General features: G+C 54.0%; 1 protein-coding gene across 3 annotated transcripts in view; it reads right to left on the minus strand.

The window, feature by feature from the left end:
- ASTN2 (astrotactin 2) overlaps nucleotides 1–24,191 on the minus strand; it is an 852,112-nt gene extending 827,921 nt beyond the window's left edge. For all 3 annotated transcript variants that reach the window (XM_038553226.1, XM_038553225.1, XM_038553224.1), the window contains exon 1: nucleotides 23,729–24,191. In XM_038553226.1, coding sequence (XP_038409154.1) covers nucleotides 23,729–24,191 — 463 coding nt within the window. The remainder of the gene's footprint in view (nucleotides 1–23,728) is intronic.
- Between the last annotated feature and the right edge of the window lie 920 nt (nucleotides 24,192–25,111).

The raw sequence follows: 25,111 nt of genomic DNA on the forward strand, positions 1-25,111 counted from the left end.
CATGGGGTCAAGAGGGAAGAACCTAGTAAATTGCATGTCCCATTCATTCATCTGGTCCCCCCGCCTCAGTCAATATTTATTGAGCGCTAATTGTGAAGCCAGAGCTTTGAGAAGCACCGTTGAACTGCTGTCCTCCAAGAGGATGTGGTCTAGGAGAGCCAACAGGCCATCAACACGGACAGATAGCTATTGAGGTACAGCTGGGAGTTGGGATGGTCAGGGCAGGCTTCCAGGAGCCCTCTGGCAAGCAACAGAAAAATACGGCCTGGGTAAAGGTGGAGGTGGACGGGGCCTCTCCGGGCACCACATATATGTTAAAACCCCTAAGTCACCTGGAAAGTTTACAAAACAGAACAGTAATGCTTGGAGGTTTTGTTTTTTGTTTTTTTGTTTTGTTTTGTTTTGTTTTGTTTTGTTTTTTGGGGGGGGTTGGTGGTTCTGATTTAATTGGCCTACAGTAGGGTCCAGGACCTTTTCTTTCTCTTTCTTTTTTAATAAACGGACTTTTCTCTCTCACTATTTTTTTAAGAGTAGTTTTTAGGTTTGCAGAATTACTGATGGGAAAGTACGGAGTTCCCATGTACAACTCTACACAATCACACACGCACACACAGGTCCCCCTTATTATTTACAGCTCGTACCGGGGTCGCATATCTGTTAAAACTGATGGGCCAGCATACATACAACGTTATTAGTTACAATCCACAGCTCACTCTTGGTGGCCTGCATTCTAGGAGTTTGGACAGGTGCATCCTAACCCCGTCTGTCCTTGCTACATGACACGGTAGTTTAGTTTCTCTGCTGTAAACTCCCCCGTGCTACACCTGTTTGTCTGCTCCTCCCTCCACCAGGCCCTTGACAACTCACCTTTTTTCTTGTCTCCATAGTTTTATCTTTACCAGAATGTCTCTATTTGGAATCACATGGTATGTGGCCTTTTCAGATTGGCTTCGCTCACTTAGAAATAGGACTTTAAGGCTCCTCCATGTCTTTTTGTGGCTTGATAGCTCATTTCTTTTTATCACTGAATAATATTCCATTGTCTGGATGTATCACAGTTTATCCATTCATCTATTCATGGACATCTTGGTTGCTTCCAAGGTTCTGGCAGTTTTAAATTAAGCTGCTGAAAACATTCAGGTGCAGGATTCTACATGGAAATAAGTTTTCAACTCACTTGAGTAAAACCCCGAGGAGTGTGGTTGGTGGATCTTACAGTAAGAGCACGGTTAGTTTTGCAAGAAACTGCCAAATTGTCTAATTCCCGGTTATACTCATGTAATTGGCCTACAGTGGAATCCAGGTCCTAGCATTTTTAAAAGCTTTCCAAATATTCTGATATTTAAGGTTTAATATCTTGTAGGCCTTGCTTAGGGACCTTGCATTTCACTATAACAACAATGGAAAGTCATTTTGAATTTAAGCAAAGAAGAGGGATGATTTGACATACAAGCTGATAAAGTCATTCTGGCAGCATGTGAGGACGGGTTCGGATGGGCTGGGGAGTGAGTGAGACCAAGAATGAATCTGAGGGACCAGTGACGAGTCCTACTGAATGACAGGTCAGCGATGAGAGTAATTCGTACCAGGGCAGAGATGGAAAGAAAGGGAAAGATTCAAAAGACACACATTAGAGGAAATTATAAGCTCTGGCTGTTGTTTAAATATTGGAAGGGAGGAAAACAAAGGGAGAAATCCAAGGATAACAAGAATTACTTCCAATCAAGCTCGAGAAGCAAATTTAAGTCTACCCTGCAAAAAAAAAAGGCACAAAAGTCACCAGCCTGTCCTCTTTCCTGTCCTCTTCCTCTCCTACTTCTCTAGCTTTGTCTTGTTCTTTGTTTGAAAGAAGAAATCCTCTTGACTCAAGACAAATTGCTATTTTGATGTACTACTAAACTCTTGCAAGCTGGCTGAGCATCTTCCTTTAAGGTCAAATTCAAAAAGGTACGTGAGAGATGCCCAGGTGGCTCAACGGTTGAGCATCTGCCTTCAGCTCAGGATGTGATCCCGGGGTCCTGGGATCGAGTCCCACATCGGGCTCCCTGCGTGGAGCCTGCTTCTCGCTCTGCCTGGGTCTCTGTCTCTCTCTCTCTCTCTGTGTGTCTCTCATGAATAAATAAATAAAATCTTAAAAAAAAAAAGGTACGTGATATTTTGGGGATAAAATAACATGACTCATGCCACTTATGGTCTGTTATAGCCAAAGGTTGAGATTTTAGAAGGGATGATCTCTTAAGAAGGTTTATCATTTTTCCAACTTTTCTTCTGAAACTCTCCAGCAGATGTTTCTAATACCCTGAGGGGAAAAAAAGCTTTAAAGCAGAGCTGATGATGAATAGTGCAAGAGCAGCAGAGGAGGTTTGAGAAAAGGGAGCCCACCGGAGTCACCAAAAAAGAACTTTGACTATTTAGCAAAATGGGAATAAGTCACCTGGATCCTTTTACCAACTGCTCTCAAATATCCATGCTGAAAATCAAGGTCATGGAAAAATGTATACAAGGTGAACCAAGCGGCACCTGGGGTGGCTCAGTCGGTCAAGCATTCGACTCTTGACTTCAGCTCAGGTCATGATTTCAGGGCTGTGAGATGGAGTCTCATGTTGGGCCTTACACTGGGCATGGAGCCTGCTTAAGGTTCTCTCTCTCCCTCTCTCAGTGCCCTTCCCCTTCCTTAACAAAAAAAAGAAAAAAAAAAAGCAAATCAAGTGCTCATTGAGGCCTCCAATGTCACTCACGAGGGGCCCTGGGTGGGTTAGTTAGTGGTTGAGCATATGCACTCTGCTCCGGTTGTGATCCCAGGGTCTGTCTGGCTCTGACCAGAGTCAGCGAGCCCGGAGCAGTCCATGAGGCCGTGATTGTCACAAGAGGCTTGGGCTGGCTTCCCTGGTCAGAGGGGGCAGACAGTGCTCGAGGACCGTAAGGGGTACCCAAGGCCATGGGAGCCGACAGAGGGAGAGTGAGAAAGACAGACACAGCCAGGTAGAAAGAAGAAAAAAGGCATCAGGAGTAAAGAGAAAAAAAAAAAAAAAAGAGAGAAAGACCCAGAAGAGACAGGGAGGACAGAGAAAAGGGGTAAAGAGATAAAGTGGGAATAAAGAGGAGACAGGAGAAGAAGAGAAGGAGGAAGACAAGGATGGGGGAGGGGGAAGGGAGTCCTGCCCCGTGTTGCCCTCTCGTCCCATCCATCACTGGAGAGGCTTCAGAAGTTCTCTCTCAACAAAACACTCATAAATCCTCCAAGAAATGACCCCGGGAGCTGCATGTGCATGCTGGGCGGCTCTGCGCACACCTGTGCACAGGGAATGAGAAGGCCCGGGCTCCCCCTCCTGTGGCCCCGCCGCGGGCTGGACCTCACCTGGGCAGGGAGAGAGGACGGGCAGGTGGCCAGGGAGGGCATGGCGCAGAAATGACCTATCAGAGACCTGCAGCTCCTACCAGTGGGCGTCAGTAACGGAGTCCGCTGGGACACCCCAGACCAGAGGCGCCAGACTCTGCGAATGGAAGCTCACGAAGCAACAGTTCTATTAGCAAACCCTGGAGTGTTTTAAAGTAAGTTGCTGTGACTTTCCTTCTTAAAACTGGAGTTCTCTGAGGTTAATGGTTGGACAGTCCGGCCTGAAGGCCAATTCTCTTAATATTTACTGACACAGGCCCCATACTAGGAATAGGGCACAGAAGAGACAGGACTCCACTCGTCCCCGTCAAGGGCCTCACAAGCAGTGCCAACAGAGTTTTCTGCACTGGTGGACGTGTTGCATATCCCTGCTGTTCAATACAGTCGCCATCAGCCACGTGCAGCTTTATTTGAATTAATTAAAACTAAGTACAACTTAAAAAATTCAGTCCCTCGGTCATCGTCACACTTAAGTGCTCAACAGCCCCGTGTGGCCAGTGGCCCCTGTATGAGACTCTGCAGGTGGAACATGAGGTAAGACGTGAACACGTATATTTAATATAAAGGAGGTGGTCTATAAGGGACACGCATTAAGTTTTCTGAATAAAGGTATCCACATCTGAATTAGGGGAGGAAAGAAAGAGGAAGACGAAGTAAGAATGGAAGTTTCCAAAGAGGAAAGTAGCTTATACAGGATAGAGTTGCACCAGCAGAAACGGAGGTCACCAAGGACGTCATGACAGAGGATAGGGCTTGGGTGAAGTCATAGAAATGCAAAAGTAGAGCTTGCTTTCCTGGAGCTGAAGTGTCAGCAGAGGAGTAGTAAGAGAGGAGGATAATACTGGAGTTCAGTGGGTTCTGTCTTTAGGTGCAGGCCTCACATGCCAAGGAGTTTGCTATTAATGCCGTAAACGGGGGGGCGGGTCAGCGAGCATTCCAGTGAGCAAGGGAGAAATGGCCTTTGGGAATGAGCCTTCGGGGGGCATAGCTACTCAAAGGAGGAAAGTGGAGCAGGCTATCAGGAGGGAGAGAGAGGATACAACAGGCATAGAGGAGACCAGGAAGGAGTGGCCGCTAGTGCACTGTAACATGTCTGAGGGCCTTATTTTGCCCTAAATAAGAAAGGGGTATGGAAGTCTCACTAGAAGGGGGCATGCAGATCCCTGAAGTCATTCCCCGAGCCAATGCCTTTGCAGAGGAAGAACCATCCAAGAAAGGTGAACTTTTCCACGACTGCCTACCAGCCTATTAACCTCTACTTGCAGGAGGATCCTCCCCCAGCGCCATCCCCATGGTGTCTCCTCATAAGCCACTGGGGGCTTATCATCCAATGATAATTGGGTAGAAAGAAAATAAAAGGGGGGGGAGCAAAGAAAAGAGGAAAATGAGATGGAGAGAAGAGGTATTTAAAAAACATGTGCTGGGGAAGTCAAAACAAATTCCCAGCCATTCCTGCTGGAGATTTTATGGAGCGAGACATCCCCAAAATGGGTTTTGAATTATACTCTGCACCTCATAAAGCACGGGAACTCTTGGCAGCCCGCTCACACACGCTGCCCTGTTATTACCTGCCCAATCCTCCCAGCAAGAAGGCTTGCTGGGACACCCAGACTTGTGCAGGCCACCCAACGGAGGCAAAAAGAACACGGGGCAGGGAAGGCTGGGATCTGCACGCAGTCACAGCCCCAGCCTGTTGACCTTAGGCAAGGTACTGGCCTTCGCTGGGCCTCGGGCACCTGCTGTGCCGTCAGAGGCTGGTCTGGACAGGCCCCGGGGGCCTGAGAGCCTGAAGCTTGGGTGGCCTGGAGAGCTGGAATGTGGATGGACAGACTTGGGAGCCACTGCACAGCCATGGGTGTGCATGGAGGGGCCGTGTGGTGCCAGCAGCGAGGGCTTGCTTTAACTCCTTCCAAGGTGATGGGAAGATGGGGTGTCATGTGGCTACAGGTGGGGAAAAAAAATCTTTGATAAGGTTTATTTATATTTTTAAAAAATCAGGCAATGAGGGGTGTCTGGGTGGCTCAATTGGTTAAGCATCTGACTCTTGATTTCAGCTCAGGTCATGATCTCAGGGTTGTGGGATTGAGCCCCAAATTGGGCTCTGAGCTCAGCATGGAGTCTGCTTATCCTTCTCCCTCTACACACACACACACACACACACACACACACTCTCTCTCTCTCTTCCTCTCTCTCTCAAATAAATGAAATCTTTCTAAAAAAAATTTTAAAGAATACTGGGCAAAGAAATACTTGGAACAGTATTGAGTTCAGGAAGTCAACGTGACCTGCCAACAGAGCCGCAGCCTTAGCTTGTCTGAGCCCCGGACTAGGTCAGTTCACCACCGAAACCAGTTTCCTCATCTGCAAAAAGGGAAAAGCGTTGGGCGTCAGCCACAGGAACGGGATGTGGAACACGGGGAATACAGTTAATAATATTGTGCTTTGTACAGCGACAGATGGTAACTGGATCGGTTGAGGTAAGCATTTCATGATGTACGAAAATACTGAATCACTACGTTGCACACCTAAAATGAATATGATATTGCATGCCAATTACAAATCAATTTTTAAAAGGCCACCTAAAAGGAAAAGGACATTAGGGACAAATGCTATGGAGTCTCAGGAGGAGCCATGAACTCCCAAGAGTCCAATGACTTGGGATTTGTCTCTGGGATTCAGTGTCCCCTGTTCATTTTCTTTTTAAGATTTTGAGAGGACATCTGGGGGGCTCAGTGGCTGAGCATCTGCCTTCAGCTCAGGTCATGACCCTGGGGTTCTGGGATCAAGTCCCGCATCTGGCTCCCCACAGGGAGCTGCTTCTCCCTCTGCCTGTGTCTCTGCCTCTCTGCCTCTCTGTCTCTTGTGAATAATCCTTCTTTAAGAAAATATTTTATTTGATAGAGAGAGCACAGAGGGAGAGAGAGGGAGAGGAAGAAGCAGACTCCCCACTGAGCCGAGAGCCCCACGAGGGACTCGATCCCGGGACCTGGAGATCATGACCTGAGCTCACTTTATTTTCTTCATTATTTTTTCCAGCTTTATTAAACCAGAGTTGACCTGTCATCTTGTGTACATTTAAGGTGTATATCTCCTCTTGCCGTTCCTCCGTTGATGGACGCAGCTCTGCGTCCTTACCCTGGTCATTGTGAACGATGCTTCGGTGAACCTGAACATACACGTACCTGCTCGAGGCCCCATTCGTATCTCCCCTGGACATATACCCAGAGTGGGACTGCTGCATGATACAGTAATTCTCTTTTAAATTTTCCGAGGAACTTCCATAATCTTTTCCGTAATGACGGCCACAATCTGTATAAAATTGGGTTCTTTTCCTCTCCTATAAGTCAGTGTTGGGGGGAGAATGCTATCTAAGGGTTTAGCCTCTAAAAGTACTGACTTAAAAAAAATAAAAATAAATAAAAAATAAAAGTCTGTGACTTAATGTCTCTGTCAACCCGACACATGTGTGCATTTCAAAAGCCTTTAGCTGGCCTTCCCTGCGGTGGCCAACGGGTTACGGTGCTCTCTATTCTCCCCGTGAAACATCCTGAGGCTCACGAGCCCTGAAGGCTCCCACCAGCAAGGGACGTCCTCTCCAGCCCCACTAGCTCGCTGTGGGTTCAGAAGCATTTTTTACAGAGGACCGATCTGCTTCCCTAACCTACGGATGCCTGTTATGTTTTTTGTCATTTGAAAATTTAATGAAATACTATGCAAATTAAAAAATTTATAAGCATCAAAGGGAAGTGGTTTCTAGGAGGACTAAGTTGCTTTTACTATAAAAATAAAGAAAGTCACTTAAATATTGCCATTGAGCTAGGTCAGGTGTGACAACTATAAAAATTTAGAAAGGAATCATAAAACTCTAGGAGAATTACTTGGCAAGCTTCCGTAAGCTCTCAGTCCCCTTTAATGAAAACACCATTGGAGACCATATTTGGTGCATTACGAGCGTGGTTGATGCAAGAAAGATGGCATGGGACTTCAATCAGCTGACCCAGACCCAAAGAAGAGTTCCGGAGCCTACATCAAATAATTGGCAAACGTATACACATTCACGTACCTTGAGTTAAAATAAAATGTTTAAGGTACATTATTATTCTTTTATGATTCCCTGCTTTAATAGACTTTCTGCTAAGTGACCAACTGCCGATCCACAGAGCTTCACAGACGAGGGTGTCTGAAGTAAACGACTCACCCTAAACCCAGGTCACCCTTCCCTGAACAGTCAGCCTCCCCCATTTCAGTGAGAAAAATAGTTTAAGGTAAAAAAGAAGAATTGCTGTATCAGTCGTGTCAAATACCCCCACTCCTCCCCAAATCACTGGGGTAATCCTTCCCTTTCTGGCTCCTCCCTTGCTGGGTCCAGTTTCTTCTTTTAGTTCTCGGGACAGAAGAGTTATTATCCTATTTTCCTCCCTCCTATAGATCTGTATATACGTATAACGTATGTGACATGTACATGGATATACATGTTACATGCAAACATATATAATATACACACATTTTTACGTACACATATGTTTGACTTACAAACATTTTTTTTTCAAGCAGGGGTCAGTAAGGAAGAGGACCCCCTGCCTGAGGGCCAGAGTGAATCTGGAGGCAGGGTCTGGGGCCTGAGCACGCAGGGAGCAGCTCTGCAAAGTCGGCCTCATGTTGAATATAAGGTGGTCAGTGAGCTTCCTCCAATCACAATACGGCCATAAAATATTATGGCAGGAACATTAACCATCTCCTTCCTAATACAGGGTACGCGGGGCGTGGAGGATGCCGCTGTGATCGACACACAGCACTGTGCCCGCAGGACATTTTTTAACGTCGTGCAACCTTTTATTCACGTAAATGGAGTTTCCCAGCGTTCCAGACAAACGAAAGCGGACCGTCTCTTTAGCCCAAACCCCAAATGGCTCATATTCCCCTGACTTGAAAAACCAAGGTGAAAGACTAGCAAGAGGGGCAGGGGGCAGGCCATTAGCCAACCCCAAGATTCCCGTGAAAACAAGAACTGCAGGGAATGCACCAGGGGCATGGGGAGAAGTGTTCTTGGGGACGATGCCCCGAGGGTCACCTTGGAAGAAGCAAAGGTATCTTCAAGCTGGACCTTGTAGTGATGGGTAGTGGTAGGGCGTCTGGGTGGCTCAGGCGGTTAGGCATCGGACTCCTGATTCTGGCTCAGGTCATGATCTCAGGTCAGATTGTGGATCGAGCCTTGTGTCAGGCTCCGAGCTGGGTGTGGAGCAGCTTAGGATTCACCCTCTCTCTCTGCCCCTGCCCCTCCTCTCTCTCTCCCTCCCTCTCTCTCTTTTTGGAGATTTTATTTATTTATTCTTGAGAGACACCGAGAGAGAGGCAGAGACACAGGCAGAGGGAGAAGCAGGCTTGCTGCATGGAGCCTGATGCGGGACTCGATCCCAGGACCCCGGGGTCATGCCCTGAGTTGAAGGCAGACGCTCAACCGCTGAGCCCCCCAGGAGCCCCATTCTCTCTCCCTCTCTTAAAAAAAATGGGTAGTGGTAGCTATGAAGCTATGAGTCAGAAAAGGTATTTTTTAAATATGTATGTATTAAATCTGACAATTAAGGGGGCAAAATTTAAATTTTCTTCTTTTTTTTTTTTAATTTAAATTTTCAGTGAGTATCTTTCTCTCAGTGGTGGGCTGGATCAACGTGTTCCCGAAGTATAGTATGAGAGATGAATTTAGGTGGCATGTAAATACATACATATGTACACTTATCTATTTGAGTACATGCATAGCTATTTATATATATATAAATCTGTATGTATTTTCTTTAATAGTTACATACCTACTTTTACAGGCTATCTTCTATTTATAGCAAGTTATTCTGGTGTTCCATTTGTGAAGCGATACAAAGACTCCTTTTGAAAAATAAAAGCAGCTAATCCCATTTATTACGTGACCTTGCACAATTGACTTGATCTCTCTGAGTGGCCATGTCTTCATCGGTAACATGGAGACACTACAAATACCCATGAAAAGGAGGGTTAGTTTTGCCTCTAAATCAAAAAGTGCAAATGGTATCATCCCCGTCAACTGTGAACCTCTTGCATTTCTGTGCCCCCAGGGACTGGGCACACTGAATGATGACTGGGGGGCTTAGCCCCAGGCAAGGGGAGCTAGACGGGAACCAGGGGTTTCAGGTGGACCGCCTTTGTCTAGAAAATGCAAATAGAATTCATCTCTCCTGCAAATCCCAGTTGATAAGATGCTAAAGGCCTCTAATGCAGCGATGAAGTTGCTGATTAGCAGTGTTCAATCCCACCTATTTCCCCATTTATTAACTTCATTCGGCAGGTACCTCCTGAGGGCCTACTGAGCAATGGGCTTGCTCCAGGACCTGGGATCCCCGCCGTGGACAAGACGGGAAGGGTTCTCGGTCTTGCAGCCCAAGCTTTCCTAGGTTCCTGAAGGAGAGCTGGCTCGGATGATACTCCTTAATCTTATCTGAGGCCCGAAGGGCAAAGGTCATTTATTTGAGGACATCTAGCGAGCCAAGGGGCAGACTCAGGACTAGAAGCAAGACATTTGCTGCCCAATCCAGCAAGGCTTGGGATTTAGCAGATGAGCAAAACCAGTCTGGTTTTCCAAGGTTGGCAGCTCTGCCCTTTCTCCTTTGCTGTCCCTCTTAGGGGAAGGGAGGGCTGTTTCCCAGCTGGGATGGGGAGCCAGGGGAAAGGGGGGTGCCTTCCCCCCGGGAGTCTGCAGCAAGGAGAGGTGCTTCAGGGAGGCCAGGAGAATAAAGGAGAGAGAGAGGGGGAGGGAGGGAGGCACGGGCAGTCGCGCTATTGGTAGACCAGTAATTGGTGACTTGGGGGGTCAGCTTCTCTGGTCTCCCTCCCCGGGGGAGACGAGCAGGAAAGTAATTGAAGAAGGTTCCCTAACAAATTAGTGTGAGACCAGGACGGAGAATTTGAGTTGCACCTGGATTCAGAGCCAAGGGTTTGATCTTCAGAGGCCCCGGGAAGGATGCAGAGAGGAAGAAGGCAGGGAGGCAGGTTTTATCCTGCTGCAAGGTTTCCAGCCTCAGAAACTCCAGGAGGGAGCCCTTGTCTCCCTCCTGGGCTCCAGCGGAGCTGAAGGGGCTCAGAAGAACCTCCGGGATCACAGGGTTTAATCTCATCACACTAGAAATGGGGGGAGCCCAAAATATGGAAAGGGGGAAACTGTGGACACCCCGGAACCCCAGAGCCCCTGGGCCACAGCCCTGGCCCCCAGATCGTGCTGCCCCCTGGGATCCATGAACCCTTTACTCAAAGACCTCCTCTCAGTTGCCCCAAATCCCTCCAACTGCAAAGATAGCAGAGAAGGGGCAGGTCCCAGGGGCTAAGGGGCAGGCCCTTTTATTTCTGTTTAACAAACACCCAGGTAGCATTTGCTGAGTGGCAGGCACTGCTCTACATGCCCTACAAACTTTATTTCTTGGAGTCCTCAAAACGATCTCACAAAAAAAGCCACAGAAAACCCCAATGAGGGCACCTGGGTGGCTCAGTGGTTGAGCATCTGCCTCTGTCCCAAGACATGACCCAGGTCCCGAGATCGAGTCCCACATCAGGTTCCCCGCGGGGAGCCTGCTTCTCCCTCTGCCTGTGTCTCTGCCTCTCTCTGTGACTGTCATGAATAAATAAATAACAAATTAAAAAAAAAAAAAAACAAAGAGGCAGGCACCCACTCAGGTGGTGCTCACAAACTAGCACTCCCACAGTTGTCCATGTTCCGGCGTCTGCTCAGAAAATGTCCACTCAGCACCTACCAGATGCCGTGTCCTGCACTCCATGCCTCGAGGGGCAAAAATATGAACAAGGCACATTCCCAAAGAGCCCTGAGATAAGAGTTTTTGAAAATAAATGGAATAGAAAGATATGAAGGGAGTGTGTACCAAGGTCCCACTTTGGTCAGGGAAGACCTCTCGGAGGAGGTGATATTTCAGGTTTGTGAGCAAAGGAGAAGATGGAAGATGAATTCAGAGAAGGTGGCAAACTTTTTAGGATTTTTCTGAATCCTAAAGGAATTAAGACTCTGAACAGGAATTAAGATTTTTTAAAAAGAGAAATGACACACAATTAATGGCTTTGAATAGCAGAGAGTGACAAGATCTAATTTGCTTTTTTTTAGAAAGATCACTCTGGCTACTGAATATTGCAAGGCTGGCAAACGTTTTCTGTAAAGGGGTAGTGAGTAAATATTTTAAGCCCTGTGGGCCAGATACTCACTGCTGCTACTTCTCAACTCTGCTGCTGTAAAGCAAAAGCACCACAGATGATGCACATACGCCCATATGTGAGTGTGGCTGCGTAATATCAGATCTTTATGTATGGATACGGAGGTTTGGACTTCATGTAATCATCACGTATCATAAAAGGTCATTTTCCTTTGGATTCTTTTCACCTATTTACGTAAATCAATCAGTCAATCAATAGGCTCACGGGTTGCACAGAAGTGGGCGGCGAGATGGATTTGGCCCACGCACTGAATACCGTGTAGTACGGAGCAAGGACGGGGACACAGAGGCAGCCAGAAGACAGGGGACTCATGTACCAGCCCACGTGAGCAAGGATGGTGGCCTGGTGGCGGCCACGGCAGTTGGAAGCTTAAGTGAATCATATTGAGAGTCATTTTAGAAGTAAAACCAACAGGGTTGGCTTGCAGAAAGAACAAGGGGCAAGAGAAAGGAAATTTCAAGGATGACTCTTCCCTCTGAGTAATTGGCAGGATCGACGTCTGATGGGGGAGAGGTGGGAAGAGCAGGTTTGGGGAGTCACATACTAGCAGTGGGATCCTGGACAGGAGACAGAGCAACACAAGGTCCCTGGGGCTTGCCAGACAAAATACAGGATGCCTAGTTAAATTCGAATTTCTGATCATCAGAGAGTCCTTTTAAGTCCAACTATGTCCCCAATACTGCAGGGGACATAATTCTACTAAGCGAGAGTCTGAAATTCAAGTTTAACTGGGCATCCTGTATTTTATTTTCTGTGCATCTATTTTTATCCACAAAGCACGGCAACCCTAACAGGGAGGGTAGGAGCATTTAGGGGGAGAAAAATCTCTGAGCCTTGGAGGAGAGAGAGAAGATTACTCAGAGGACGTTAAACAGCGGCGTTAAGGCTAGGAGTTGGCCCCATGAATCAGAGACTGGAAAGCCTTTCTAGGCAGACAGACTAGCATTTCCATTCCAGGGTCAGGTGCAAGGGCGGGGGGGGGGGGGTCCTGCTGCCCTCAGAAATCTGCAGGCTGTCCCTGAGCCTAGAGCATCAAGCGCCATGTGGAATGTCAGGGGACGAGGCTGAAGAGGCATCCAGGGGCCACGAGGCAGGTCCTGGAGGCACAGACCAAGGAGTTGGCACGCTTGTTAAGGTGTAGATTCCCAGCCCCCCCCCGCCCCCCGGGTGCCTCCCTGAGTCTAAGAGCCAGACTGGGGTCCGACGTCATTCTGAGGAGTAGTCAACTTTGGAGACAGCCGGGCTAAATAATCTGGGAGCTTTCCCTTCTGCAAATCCCAAGAGCCTAGGACGTTGCTGCTGGCTCTGGAATCTTGGAAAAAAGCAAGCCAAGGAATCAGAGCAAAGGTGGTGTAGGGTGAGTGTGCAGCCTCCCGTGGGGGCTCTCGAGGGTGCAGCCCCGTCCATCCCGAGGCAAGCGGAAGGTCCAGAACATTCGCACAACCACCAGCCCAACTCCCAGTCACTCTGCGTCTGGCACCCGGCGCTCTCCGGGCGCTGCCTCTCGGCTCGGTGCAAGGAGACCAGACGTCTCTGTGACTCTCGCTGCCACCCGCCCCCTTCCGTCCTCCGCCCACAGTCACCACCGAAATGATTCCCCCAAATGCAGCTATTACTGTGACTGGAAATCTCTTTACTGCTGATTCTGCTAATGGAAATGTTCCTTCCCTTCTCGGCTGCTTGCAGAGCCACTCGTGACTTTCCCGGGTGCTTAAGAGCAAGGCTTTGTCAGGCCGCCACCACCAGAAGGGAGAGAAGTCGCCCCGATCGCCTCCTCCAGCACCCACCTGCCCCAGCCTGAGGTCTAAGAGCCTCTCTGTCCACGCTGTCCTCAGACGACCCTGGGATCCCCCGCTGCCCCCTGCTGCTGGAGAAGGAGCAGAGATCAATGGTCAATTTTATCCTTTTCTGGCCTTGCTGGAGGGAGCCGGGAGGGAGGAGGGAAGTGTGAGCTCAGCCTGCCGGAGTGAAGGAGCGAGCAGGGGGAAGGAGCTTGCAGGCATTATTTATTCATACCTCCACCTCCTTCCAAAAAAGGACTGCAGGTGGCTACGAGACATAGAGCACGAGCTGTGCCAGACGCCGTGCTAGGTGCTTTGCACACCCCATTCTCTGTAAGGCCTAGACTGAGCACGATGCTGGGCCCTGACGAAAATCTACGGGATGGAGGGCTCTCCAAAAGTGATGGCCACTGCAACCCAGATTAGCGATTATTTTCTCGTTTTCACTTTACCGATGAGCCAACAGGCTCAGAGAGGTGCAATGCCCAAGATGTAATGCCTCTGGGATTTGATGCTGGGGCTTCTTGGGCTTTAGAGCTGGTGCACGTTCGGCCCCACACACTGCCTGGCGGTCAGAGGAGCCTGGCTGCGGCCTGGATTCCACTGCCGATTAGCTCCGGGGCCCGGGAAAGTGTACTTCTCTTACAGGTACGTGAGGGAGTGGGGCTGGATGTCAGCGGCTTTCTACTTTGCCCAGCTCTAGTATTCTAGGAAAAGTACACACTATTGGGATTTTTGTACGGCATTATAGTATTTCTAAAGATTGTTTATGATTATGTATATCCCATATGTAGAGATAAGGTCACGTAAACGCCACTCTCACGATGGGAACACAACAACTGCATGACCCTACCAAGATGCGTTAGGCAGACAGAACTAAGAACTAACGGGGGTGGCCCGGAGGCGTGCAAGGGAGTGCCCCCGGCCAGGAGGGGCTGTGTGTCTGACAACGGATGCCCTGGCAATTTCTAGAAAGAGAAGCTTGCCCACAAGCCTGAAAGGGCCTGATATGAGGCCCCCCATCAGTATGACGCTACCCCCAGCATAAGCACTGGGACAAGAGGAGGAGGGAGGAAGGGGAGGGGAGGAAGGAGGGAAGGACGAGAGTCTGGAAGGCAGAGAAGTGCAGGCATTTGCTTGTCGAGGAGCCCGGGGATCATGAGTGGCACGGAGAGAAGATGAGACAAGGCCTGGTGCTCTGCTGGCAGGCGGGCACGGAGCCCGAGGGCCCGGGGAGATGCTGAGTCAGCTCCCGGCAGCACGGAAACGAGGTGCTCAGTCCCTTGGGTGTGAGAGGCTGTCACACCTGAAGATCCCACATAGACATGTCTGCAACTTCGTGGTAATGAGACCAGGAAGAGAGAAAAAGTAAGAGGAGTTGTCACAGAGATGAAAACTCAGGAGCACCAGTCCTGGGCGGCATGGTTGGGGGCGGGGAGGGCAGGGGGCGTGGGCACAGGGTTTCTTTATTTATTTTTTTAAAGATTATTTATTTATTTATTTATTTATTTATTTATTTATTTATTTATTTTTATGATAGACACAGAGAGAGAGAGAAAGAGGCAGAGACACAGGAGGAGAGAGAAGCAGGCTCCCTGCCGGGAGCCCGACATAGGACTCGATCCCGGGACACCCTGGGCCAAAGGCAGGCGCCAAACCGCTGAGCCACCCAGGGATCCCCGGGCACAGGGTTTAGAACCAGGCAGACCTGGGCGTGGACCCAGCCCAGCCGGACGACAGCTGGCAGTCTTGGGCATGTGCCTGCTGCTCTGAGCCTCAGCGCCACCTGAAACCCGGGACGACGCTGGCCTTTCAGCACCGCGCAGAGGATGAGGCCAGAGAGGTGCCAGCACAACACCCAGGGCCGTGAGTGTTCACTGAGCGTTCTCACAGCCCCTATGCCAGAATGACAGCGTCTGGAACACCAGGTCCCCCCACCCCTAGTGGCCCAGCTGCCCCTCCCCGAGGTGGGGAGAGGGAGACACCTGGGACCAGAAGTCAGTGGGCTGGGACCTGGTTCTTGCTTCATCACTGCCTTGCTATATGACCTTGATTTCCCCGTCTTTATATAGAAGGGTTGTCTTCACACAGCATCCTAGGGGCGCCTGGGGAGCTTAGCGGTTGAGCATTTATCTGCCTTCAGCTCAGGGCATGACCCCGGGATCCCGGGATCGAGTCTTGCATCGGGGGCTCCCTATATGGAGCCTGCTTCTTCCTCTGCCTGTGTCTCTGCCTCTCTCTGTGTCTCTCATGAATAAATAAATAAAACCTTTAAAAACAACTCTAAAAAAAAAGGTAACATCCTATAACGACTACATTTGGTGATCCCGAAACCATGGTGTATCATCTTCCCCAAAATATCCAGGGCCTCTCTATTTGCCACGATGCAAGGTTCCAACCCCTTATCTGCCTTCCAGGAGTCTCAAGAGAAGTTCTTCCCTAAACCCGGCACGCTTGTCTCCAATCAGACTAACGTCATCACTCATCCTATCAACCTATCAACACCCCCGGGAACAACAGGGACACAGGAGAAGGTAGAGGGACCGGCAAAGGGGCCCCAGAGGGGGGAAGACCCTACGGAAGAGGTGGTGTTCCAGCTGTTGCGGCTGCTGAGGGGAGTTCCCACCCGTCTCCCGTTTGCCCAGGATGGACTCCCACTGTAGGGCGAGCCGCCACCACCCCTTGCCCAGACTCCTACGGACCTGCCCGCTTCCACCTTTGCTCCTACAGCACAGAGGTTGAAGTAGGTCTTTGGAAGCCTAAGTCAGATATTGAGGCCCTTTCTGCTTAAAATCCTGCCAGGCTCTCCTCTTGGCTCAAGTGACTTGGCCGACAGTGGTTTCTGTGGCCCCATGTGACTGCCCACTCGCCTTCCTGGCCTTCTCGCTAGGCCTTGGACACCCCAGGGGTGCTGCAGGGCACTTCCCGGCCTGGCACACTCTTCTCCCAGGTACCTGCTCGGCTCCCTCCTTCACCACCTTCAAGCCTTGGCTCTACTCCTACATTCTCCACAAGCTCCTCTCGCTCCGCTCCATGTAGTATGAAAACCCATCGCCTCATCTCCACAATCTCCGTTTTATTTAATTTTCTTTTGTTCATGGAATTCATCACATCCTCACTTACTACCTAATTTTCTTATTTATCATGTGCATTGTTATCACCCGCTGCTCACCACCCACCCACGCGCCCACCACGCACGCACTCCTTCCTACTGTGAGCTCTCTGAATACAAGGATCGAGGTCTTCTGCTCTCTGTTGCACCCAAAGGCCCCGGGACAGTGCCCAGCACGTTGTAGGTGCTCAGTTAAGGGATTCGCCATGTGCACAGTCCCCTTTTATATTCTTAGCAGGCGCCAAGGCCCCAGGATGCAACTCCAGGGTGAGGCCGGGAAAGGCTGCGACCATAGGGTGACTTTTAAATTCAGTCTTGAGGGGCCCCTGGTGGCTCAGTCAGCTAAGCGTTTTGCTTTCGGCTCAGGTCAAGACCCCGGGGTCCTGGGATCGAGTCCCCGGTTGGGCTCCTGGGATCGAGTCCCCGGTTGGGCTCCTGCTCATCGGGGTGTCTGCTTCTCCCTCTCCCCCTGCTCATTCTTTCTCTCTCTCTCTAATAAATAAGCAAAATCTTTAAAAATAATAATAATAAATTGAGTCTTGAAAGGTAAGAAGGGATCTTCCAAGGGGGCGATGGGGAAAAGTTACCAAACAAGAAGGGAGGCTCCTTCGTCAGAGGGTTCTCTGGGCAGAGACTGACCTTGGACCTTGGACCATAAGAAGCCTGAACTTCACACTAAACCGTGAGGAACCAGGGAAGTGCGTTAGGTGAGAACAGCCACGCCGTCAGATGGGGGCTGTTCATGAAATCACTCTGTCTGCAGGGACACGGAGGGCAGGTGAGGTGGGATCGGCGTGGAGGCAGGGAGGCCCGAGTCCATGGCCAACGTGTCGTCGAGGAGTGCGGAGGTCGGAGGCTGCCGGGGGCTTGGAACGACGGCGCTGGGCTAGCAGCCCCCCTTCGGGTGCAGACCCTCAGTGTAGACACCGTACGGCGGGGCCGGCAGGGCACCTGCCAGGGTCTCCCTGCGTCGTCGCCACCCAACCCCCTTCCAGCACACCCCGCCAAGCCCGGCCGCCCGCGTCCTCCAGGGCAGAGAGGCTGCGGCTCTGTTGGAAAGGAGGGAAGCCAGCTCTCTCTCTCTCTCTCTCTCCCACTATAGTTAATCTTCTGTTGCCACTAGCTGGTCAGTGAGAGAACTTGGGAAAGCGGGAGCTCTGGAAAGGAAGCCTCCCCGTGCTGCTGCTGCACCTCAAGGTTAAATCCGACTTCCTTTGCCTTCCTGGGAAGGAGAGGCTTCCTCTGCTCACCCCCAAGGAGCGAGAGTAAAAAGCAAGGAGGCTTCCTCCTCCTCCAGAACAAACCTATCAGCTCCGGCTCTCCGGAGACACTGGAGCCAACCAGCTGGGTACTTGGGCGGGAGAACAAATGCAGTTTCCCTAGGGATGGTTTTCCCCCCAAGATTTTTGTTTTTGGGTTTTTTTTGGGGGGGTTGCTTTTGTTGCAGGGAGAGGGGAGAGTGGTGCATTGGAGGATGTGTCCAACCCAGTTTCAGACACTGGGACGTGTGTAGACCCAGAGCCACATGCTCAAGGGCCAGCATAATGCAAAGAAGCCCAGCGTGGGACCCAGGGCCACTGGGTTCCCAGGGTTCAAGGCTGACCCTGCGAGTCCTCAGGAAGGTTCCTTCCCTGGTCTGGGCCCCCAGGTCACCTACAAAAGACCGCGCGCTCTCAGACTCTGGGGTGCTGCGAGCCCGCCGGCACTAACGGTCGTGAGAGAAGTTTCCAGGACTTCACCCCAAGAAGTCCCTGTCGCTCCCCGAAGCACACGCATCCACGCCGTCCTGTGGCAGCCGAGGCCTAATTCCCAGCAAGGCAAGGAGGCGAGAAGCAGGAGATTTCTGCTTGCCAGAGGCCATTTCAGACCTGCCGAACTTGCTGTAAATTAAAATTATAGAACTGCTCCTGCAGCCCGAGGGCCCGGTTCAGGAAAACGATCGAGCTCTGGGTCACACCAAAGCCTGCAGAGCTGTGCTATCTCAGCTGGTGTCACTGACCCCCAGAAACAGCAAATCTGGCTGGCCTCGACCGAACTTGAGCCCCTGTGACCCGGCCGAAACGAACCCACCTCTCCCTCCCTGCCCCACTGCCGTGTCTCAGCACCTTAGGACTTTCCGAGGGCAGACAATACGGCTCTCTCTGCCCTGATTGTTAAACATACTTCCTCAGGTTTGAGCTGGCAAAAGGCTGGGGATGGGAGAGGGAAGTGAGTGGGAAGGGAAAGAAGACTCTGATCAGAGACCCCTGAACGCTAACCGCCCCCAACACCGCCTGGGACCTTTATTTACAAAATCCCAGAAGCCTGGGCCATCACAGAAGGACAGGACCCCCAGGCCTAAGGACACTCAATACCTGCTTAGTGGTAAGAGACCTGGTGCCCAATTGAGAAAATAACACGTATAGTCTTAGAACTAGCTTCGTGTGAGGATATCGAATCCACCCTCTTATCCACCCCACAATCTCTCTCTCTTTCTCTGGCCGACACAGAAAAGAACGCTGGAATTGGTTTTAATGAATATTCTGTGGTCAGAAACCCCTACCGAAGACCCCGATTACTACTATTTGTATCTTTTTTTTTTTCCTCCTCCCTGTTAATAACTGATATCAACCTTCAGAATCAAACCAGAAACCAAGAAGGGCAGACGGCAGCCTCGCTGTCTCCCAGGCCTTGGGTGCTGTCTCCAAATGCCTGCCAGAGAGCCGTGCAGTCTCTGCTTGAAGGCTTCCTCCAAGGCTCAGTCTGCGAGGGGTCAGGCTGCTGAGCTCCCCACAGCTCCCCGGGAACCCTCCTCCCCTGGGGGCTCAAGTCCACCCCCTCACACACACACACACAGCATTTGCACCTTTTGAACCCGACAGTAAAAAGCACATTCCTCATTCCCCGTTGACATTTGAAGGCAGCTCCTCCTCCCTTTGTGAACTCTCCCTCTTAGGCTCCCCGCGCCTGGCAATCCTTCCTGCCTAGCAATCCTTCATTCCTTCAGGAGGCTTTTCTCCTTTGGTCTCCATTTATGTTTGTATTTCAAGGAGTCTTTGCAGGCCAGGCCAATCGGTTTCCTGCGAAAGGCATCCTTTTGGGGAAGAACTTCAAGACGCAGACAGATCTGTTCACGCAGGTGCATTTTGACATCCTACTGGGTGGGCTTCCCCAAAGAGACAGCACTTTCCCCAGCCCTGCGATGTCTATGACAAGGCAACTGAGAAAGAAATGTTGACAATGAGCACTTACTCAATTTTACCTCTTTCTCCCCCCTTTTCGCGGAAGCAAGGCTGGTGGTAAACAGTCCAGCCCGGCCACTGTCAAGTGCAGGAAGAAGGATGCCATTTCCCTACCTGTGGGCATGAAAGCTAAATCCACAAGCAGACTCCAGGGCTGCCTGGGGGCAAATGAGGACTGAGTGATGTGCAGGTTCACCTCTGAAGCCCTGTACCGGCAGCTGCTCCTGTTCAAATTCTGTCTTTTCAATCAGTCCTTCCCAACACCCCGTGTTACCAGCAAAAGAAAGGAGACAGGGAGAAGCACGAGGAGCTAGTCAGAGTAACAGTGCATCGGGGCACTTCAAGTTCATAGAATCTCTACACCGAAGGATTATTTTAGGGCTTCTCTACCCACTCATATTACAGCACAAAGAACTGAAGCTCTGGAGATAAATGACTTGTTCAAGGTCACAGTGGGCCACAGCTGAGATTTCCAGATCCTAACCAACACTAAATTCCCAAGCTGCACTGGAGCTTGCAACCTCTCCTCCCTCCATCCTATCCTCCTAAGGTATCACTCAATTTTTTTTTTTTTCCTTTCTGGAAGTTTCCCCAGCCTCCTCCGAATCTACAGAGATGTGTTCCCTCTCTGGTGTCACAGAATGCGTAATCTCCATCACTCACTGGCATCATCACAGAGAATGCCCTCTGACATCCCGTGAGTCACGGAACTTTGAACTGGCAGGGTCATCAAAGGGTCATGCCTTACTTTCCAACTCTCATACTTTAGCCTCCTGGGGTAGCTGAAGTTCCTTTAAGGAATGTCCTCGTCATGCCGAAGACTGGCGTGTTTCCGTCCAGAACCCTGCACCACGCCCTACGTAAATGTGACCATATCTCTGCCAACGCACGTTAGCCGATACACAACTACCAAAAATGTAAATACCTGGTAAAAAGGAGATTCCAGTGCTGGTCTGCCATTCAGCCCACAGGGTGACCGTGGACTAGGCATCTGACTGCTCCAAAAATGCCTCCTAATCTGTAAAATGGGAATAACTGGAATGCCACTTCATGTATTTTATGTGCATTAATACTAAAAGGCAGGAGTAAACCTCTTAGCATCTCATTAAAAATGCAATAACTATCTGCTCTCCCTTGATCACATTCAGGGAAATTCACTTTGTCAATGCCACGGGCTTATAATCAGAGGCCCAGACACTGAGACTTGGGGGGGGGGGGGGCGGGGGGGGGAGTTTCAGCTCTGAGGTAAACTTCCATCTACATGAAGCAGGCTGGAACATGACGGGAGAGGCATCATCAATAACAGAGCCAATCACTCAAACAAGAGAGGCAGAAGCGGGGAGACAGGGCCAGGGATGTAGGTGGCTTCGGTGAATGGGGATGGCAGGCAACGTGTGCAAAATAACCCCGAGGTCCGCCAACCAGACTCAGAGGAAAACGGGAATCCTATCTTTTATTAGTTTGTTCACCCCCTTTAATGCCAGGGACATCTTCCAACCACCAACTACTCAGTCCACAACCCGGAGCGAGGCCCGAGGGCTTCGGCAGACACCATCACCCCCTAGTGGTGGCTCCACACACCCCACTATTGGAAAGATTTGGCATTTACTGACTTGCATGGGCAACCCCGGCAGGTGCCATCTCCAAATCCCTTGAACTGGCCTGGAGGAAGTGAAAGACTCACCCAACACACCGGAGACCAACGCTAGGCAAGGCCGTTTAAAAGGTCTGGGGGTGAAACGATGGGATGGAGCTACCCTGGGACCTTGGGAAAGATAAGGCCATAAATGAGTCCTAGTACCCACACCCCCCAACACACACACCGGCCCTAGTTTGCAGCCAGCCTGGCCCTCCCGGAGCTCATTGTGCACTCCATGTTTACATGCAAACAGTGGAAGACCAACACAAATAAAAAACCCACGTCTCCCTACACAGCTCCTGCTACACTCGGCCATCTGGTGACTACCTCGCTAGCCAAATCCCCGGAGGGAGCGCCTTGAGCTGCCAGTCCAGGGCGCTGGGGGGAGAAGGAGGAGGCGGGACACAATTCCCGACATGCTTCCAAAGGGCTCAGAGCTGCCAAGGGGGACAGCGACCCCCCCCCCCCAGCAGGCAGTCCCCAGCCGCCAGGCTCAGCTGCTGTGCGTCAGAGACGGCGGAAGGAAGGCTCCGAGTGGAGGGCGCCAGGGGACTCTCCAGCCCAAGCTGGGGCCCCAAGGGATTCAAGACTCCCAGCTCCCCGTTCAGCTTGCCCCAGCACCCAGGCACCCGCAGCTTCTTGAGAGCCAAAGTTTAAAAAGGCAGAGATGGCCCGCTTCAGGCGACTCCTGCAGCCAAGCGGACGCAGTCTTCCACATCTTTGGGGACCTGGAATGCCCTGGGGGGGGGGTGTTCCTTGCTTCCAAGTCCTGCCAAACCCAAGAGTGTCCCCCTTTTACATCCACCCAACAGCCATTTAGGAAGATTCCCACTGCTGACCTCCCAGGACACCCCGCAGGAGAGTGATCAGGAGGGCGCACGCAGGAGGGTGGAAGTGCAAGCGGTGCTCAGGGGGCTTCGTGGCTCCGGAAGACCCCTTCCCTTCCCTGCAAGGAGGCGACTGGAGTTAGCCCTGCAGAGCCGGGGGTTAGCCCTGGGCCCTAGGGCACCCACCCCGTCTGCACCCTCCTTTCCTTCCCGGGAAATGGGCAGGCCCACAGGTGCACGTGGGAAGAGCTAGTGGTGTGCGCGCGTGTGTGCGCGTGTGTGTGCATGTCGCACGCTAGCCTAGCCGCGGGGAGTCCCCGGGGAACCTGCAAGGCGCCCGGCCGGCTCAGGTTACAGCCAGCTGGGGACAGCGGGGGCCTCACCTGGGGGCCCCCACCCACGTCTCCAGGGGCGGCCGCCCCCGGGAGGGGGGCGAGCACCGCGGAGGTTCGCCGGACATAGGCGGGCTCCCAGGAGGGCGGCTGCCGGGCGGCGGCGGGGTTTGGGGCGCCCCGGGCGAGCGAGGGGTTGACCTCGGAGGCTCCGGCCGGGGCCCGAAGGCGCCTCCCCGCCCGGCGCCGGGGCGCAGCGGGAGCCCGGGCGGGCGCGGGTCCCGGGGCGCGGATGGAGCCGGGGTCCTCCGGCCGAGCCCCCGCGCTGTCCTCCGCCCCGCGACAGCCGAGCGCGCCCCGCGGGCCCGGGAGGGGAGGGAGCCGCGGCCGGGATAACGCAGCTGCGGGTCCCGGGGGGCGGGGGGCGGGATGGGGGGGATGGGGGGGATGGGGGGGTGGGGGGATGGGGGCGCGGGGCGGGGCGCGGGGCGCGGGGCCGCCTCCTCGGGGACGCGCGCTGGGAACCCGCGGGCACCAGCTGCTGGCGAACTTTCCCATCAACTTTTCCGCTGGAGCCCCCACGCCCACCCCACCCCTTCCCTCTTCCCTCCCGCTTCCTCGCCTTGTAAGTCCTGCCGCGGGGACAAACCCGCTCTCCGTCCCGCGGGAAGGGGAGAGGAATGCGACTGCGGCCGGGGGGGCGGTGGGGGGGCCGGAGTCCGCAGCGGAGGCGCGGGGCTCAGCGGCCGGTGCTCGGGGGCCGCTCGGGGCTCCGCAGCCCCATTTCGCAGGAGGCCAACACTGAGGCCGGGGCGGGAGGGGTGCGGGGGAGCGGCTGGCGGCTGGGCCAAGGTCACGGCGCGCGCGGGGAGCGGGTGCCCGCGGGTCGGGGGTCCCCGGAGCCTGCGAGTCGGCTCGTCCGGGCCGGGCCGGGCCGGGGCGGGCCGGGGCGGGGCGGGGCGGGGCGGGTCCCGCGGGGGGCGCTGCTGCCCTGGGGCCGGCCAACCACCTGTGCGCCCTCCCCGGGCCCGCCGGCGCCTCCCGGGCGCTCGGGGCAGCGCGCGGCGGGGATCCCCAGGGCGCCCCCCGCCCGGCTCCGCGCCCCCGCCCGCGCCCCCGCCCGCGCCCCCGCCCGCGCCCGCGCCCGCCCCGGGCCGCGCGCCGGCGCCCAGCCTTACCGAGGGTGAAGAAGGGCAGCTCGGTGTTGTCCAGGTCGTCCTGCACCGCCACGCGCCCCGGCAGCTCGCTGCGCACAAAGAGCAGGAGGCGCGAGTCGGCGGCGGCGCCCGCGGGGCCCGCGGAGCCCGAGGACGCGGCGGCGGCGGCGGCGGCGGCGGCGGCGGCCCCGGCCCCGCTCCCGCTCCCGGCCCCGGCCCCGGCCCCGCTCCCGGCCCCCGCGCGGCCGCCGCTCCAGCCCAGGTCTCCGTCCCGCAGGGCGGGCAGCGCGGACACCGTGACGGTCTTGAGCCGGCACGGGCTGTCGGGCTCCCGCGGGGCGGCGGCGGCGGCGGCGGGCGGCGGCAGCAGGAGCAGGAGCAGGAGCAGCGGCGGCGGCGGCGGCGGCGGGAAGCCGAGCCTCGGCCGCCCCCGGGGCCCCGAGCCGGAGCCGAGGCCGGAGCAGCGCCGGGCGCCGGCGGCCATGGCGGGGGGGGCTGCGGAGCTGCGGGCGGAGGCGGCGGCGGCGGCGGGAGCGGCGGGAGCGGCGGGAGCGGAGCGGCGGAGCCGAGCAGGACGCGGAGCTCGGGCGCCGCGGGAGCCGCTCGCCACAGCCCCCGGCTCCGGGCTCCGCCTCCCGCCCGGCCCGGCCCGCCCCCCCGCGCCGCCTCCCGGCCCCGCCGCCCGCCGCCCGCCGCCCGCCGCCCCCCGGACCCCGCGCGCTCCGAGGCCCCGCCCGGCCTCGTGCTCTCCCGGGGTCCCCCGAGGCCGCCCTCGCCGCGCCCCCCGGACCCCCCCCCCCCGGGCCGCCCCCGCCCCCCGCGCGGCTCCCGCCCCGGCCGCACCTGGACGCGCCCCGCCCCGCCCCCCAGGCCGGGCTCCACCTGGGCGCCCCAGCAGCCCGCAGGCGAGCCCTGCACCCCCTCGTGCTCCCCGCAGCCCCGCTCCCCCCGCAAGCCCGGGACCCGGGGCTTGGAGCCCCTGCGCGGAGCGGGGAGCCCCGCGGCTCTCCCGGCTGCTCCTCTCCTCTGCGTGAAATTCCTGAAAAGGGTGCGAGGTAGAGACCTGCTACTCGGGCTGCGGCTGGCTCTGCCCCGCCCCCAGGGAGGGGGCTGCTCCCCAGGTCCCGGCCGCGTGCTGGCCCCGGGCTCCAGCCGGGCTGCGAACCGCGGCCTCAGACCTCAGACCCAGCAGCAGGCAGCCCTGGGCCCCGGGTCCTCCAGGGAGCCATCCCCTCCCGGGGACCCCGGCGTCCCCCACCTGACCCTTCTCCATCTCTCCTCTCTCCGTTTCCCCTTTCATGGCTCCCCTCGTTTCATTCCTCCTCACCTGGACTGGGGTCCTATAAATGCTCCCTCCCTAGAATTTCTGAGACGTGTCCCATCCCTCCATATCGCTTGCTCTCT

Source organism: Canis lupus, chromosome 11 (genome assembly GCF_011100685.1).
Source record: "Canis lupus familiaris isolate Mischka breed German Shepherd chromosome 11, alternate assembly UU_Cfam_GSD_1.0, whole genome shotgun sequence".
In the NCBI taxonomy this organism is placed as follows: Eukaryota; Metazoa; Chordata; class Mammalia; order Carnivora; family Canidae; genus Canis; species Canis lupus.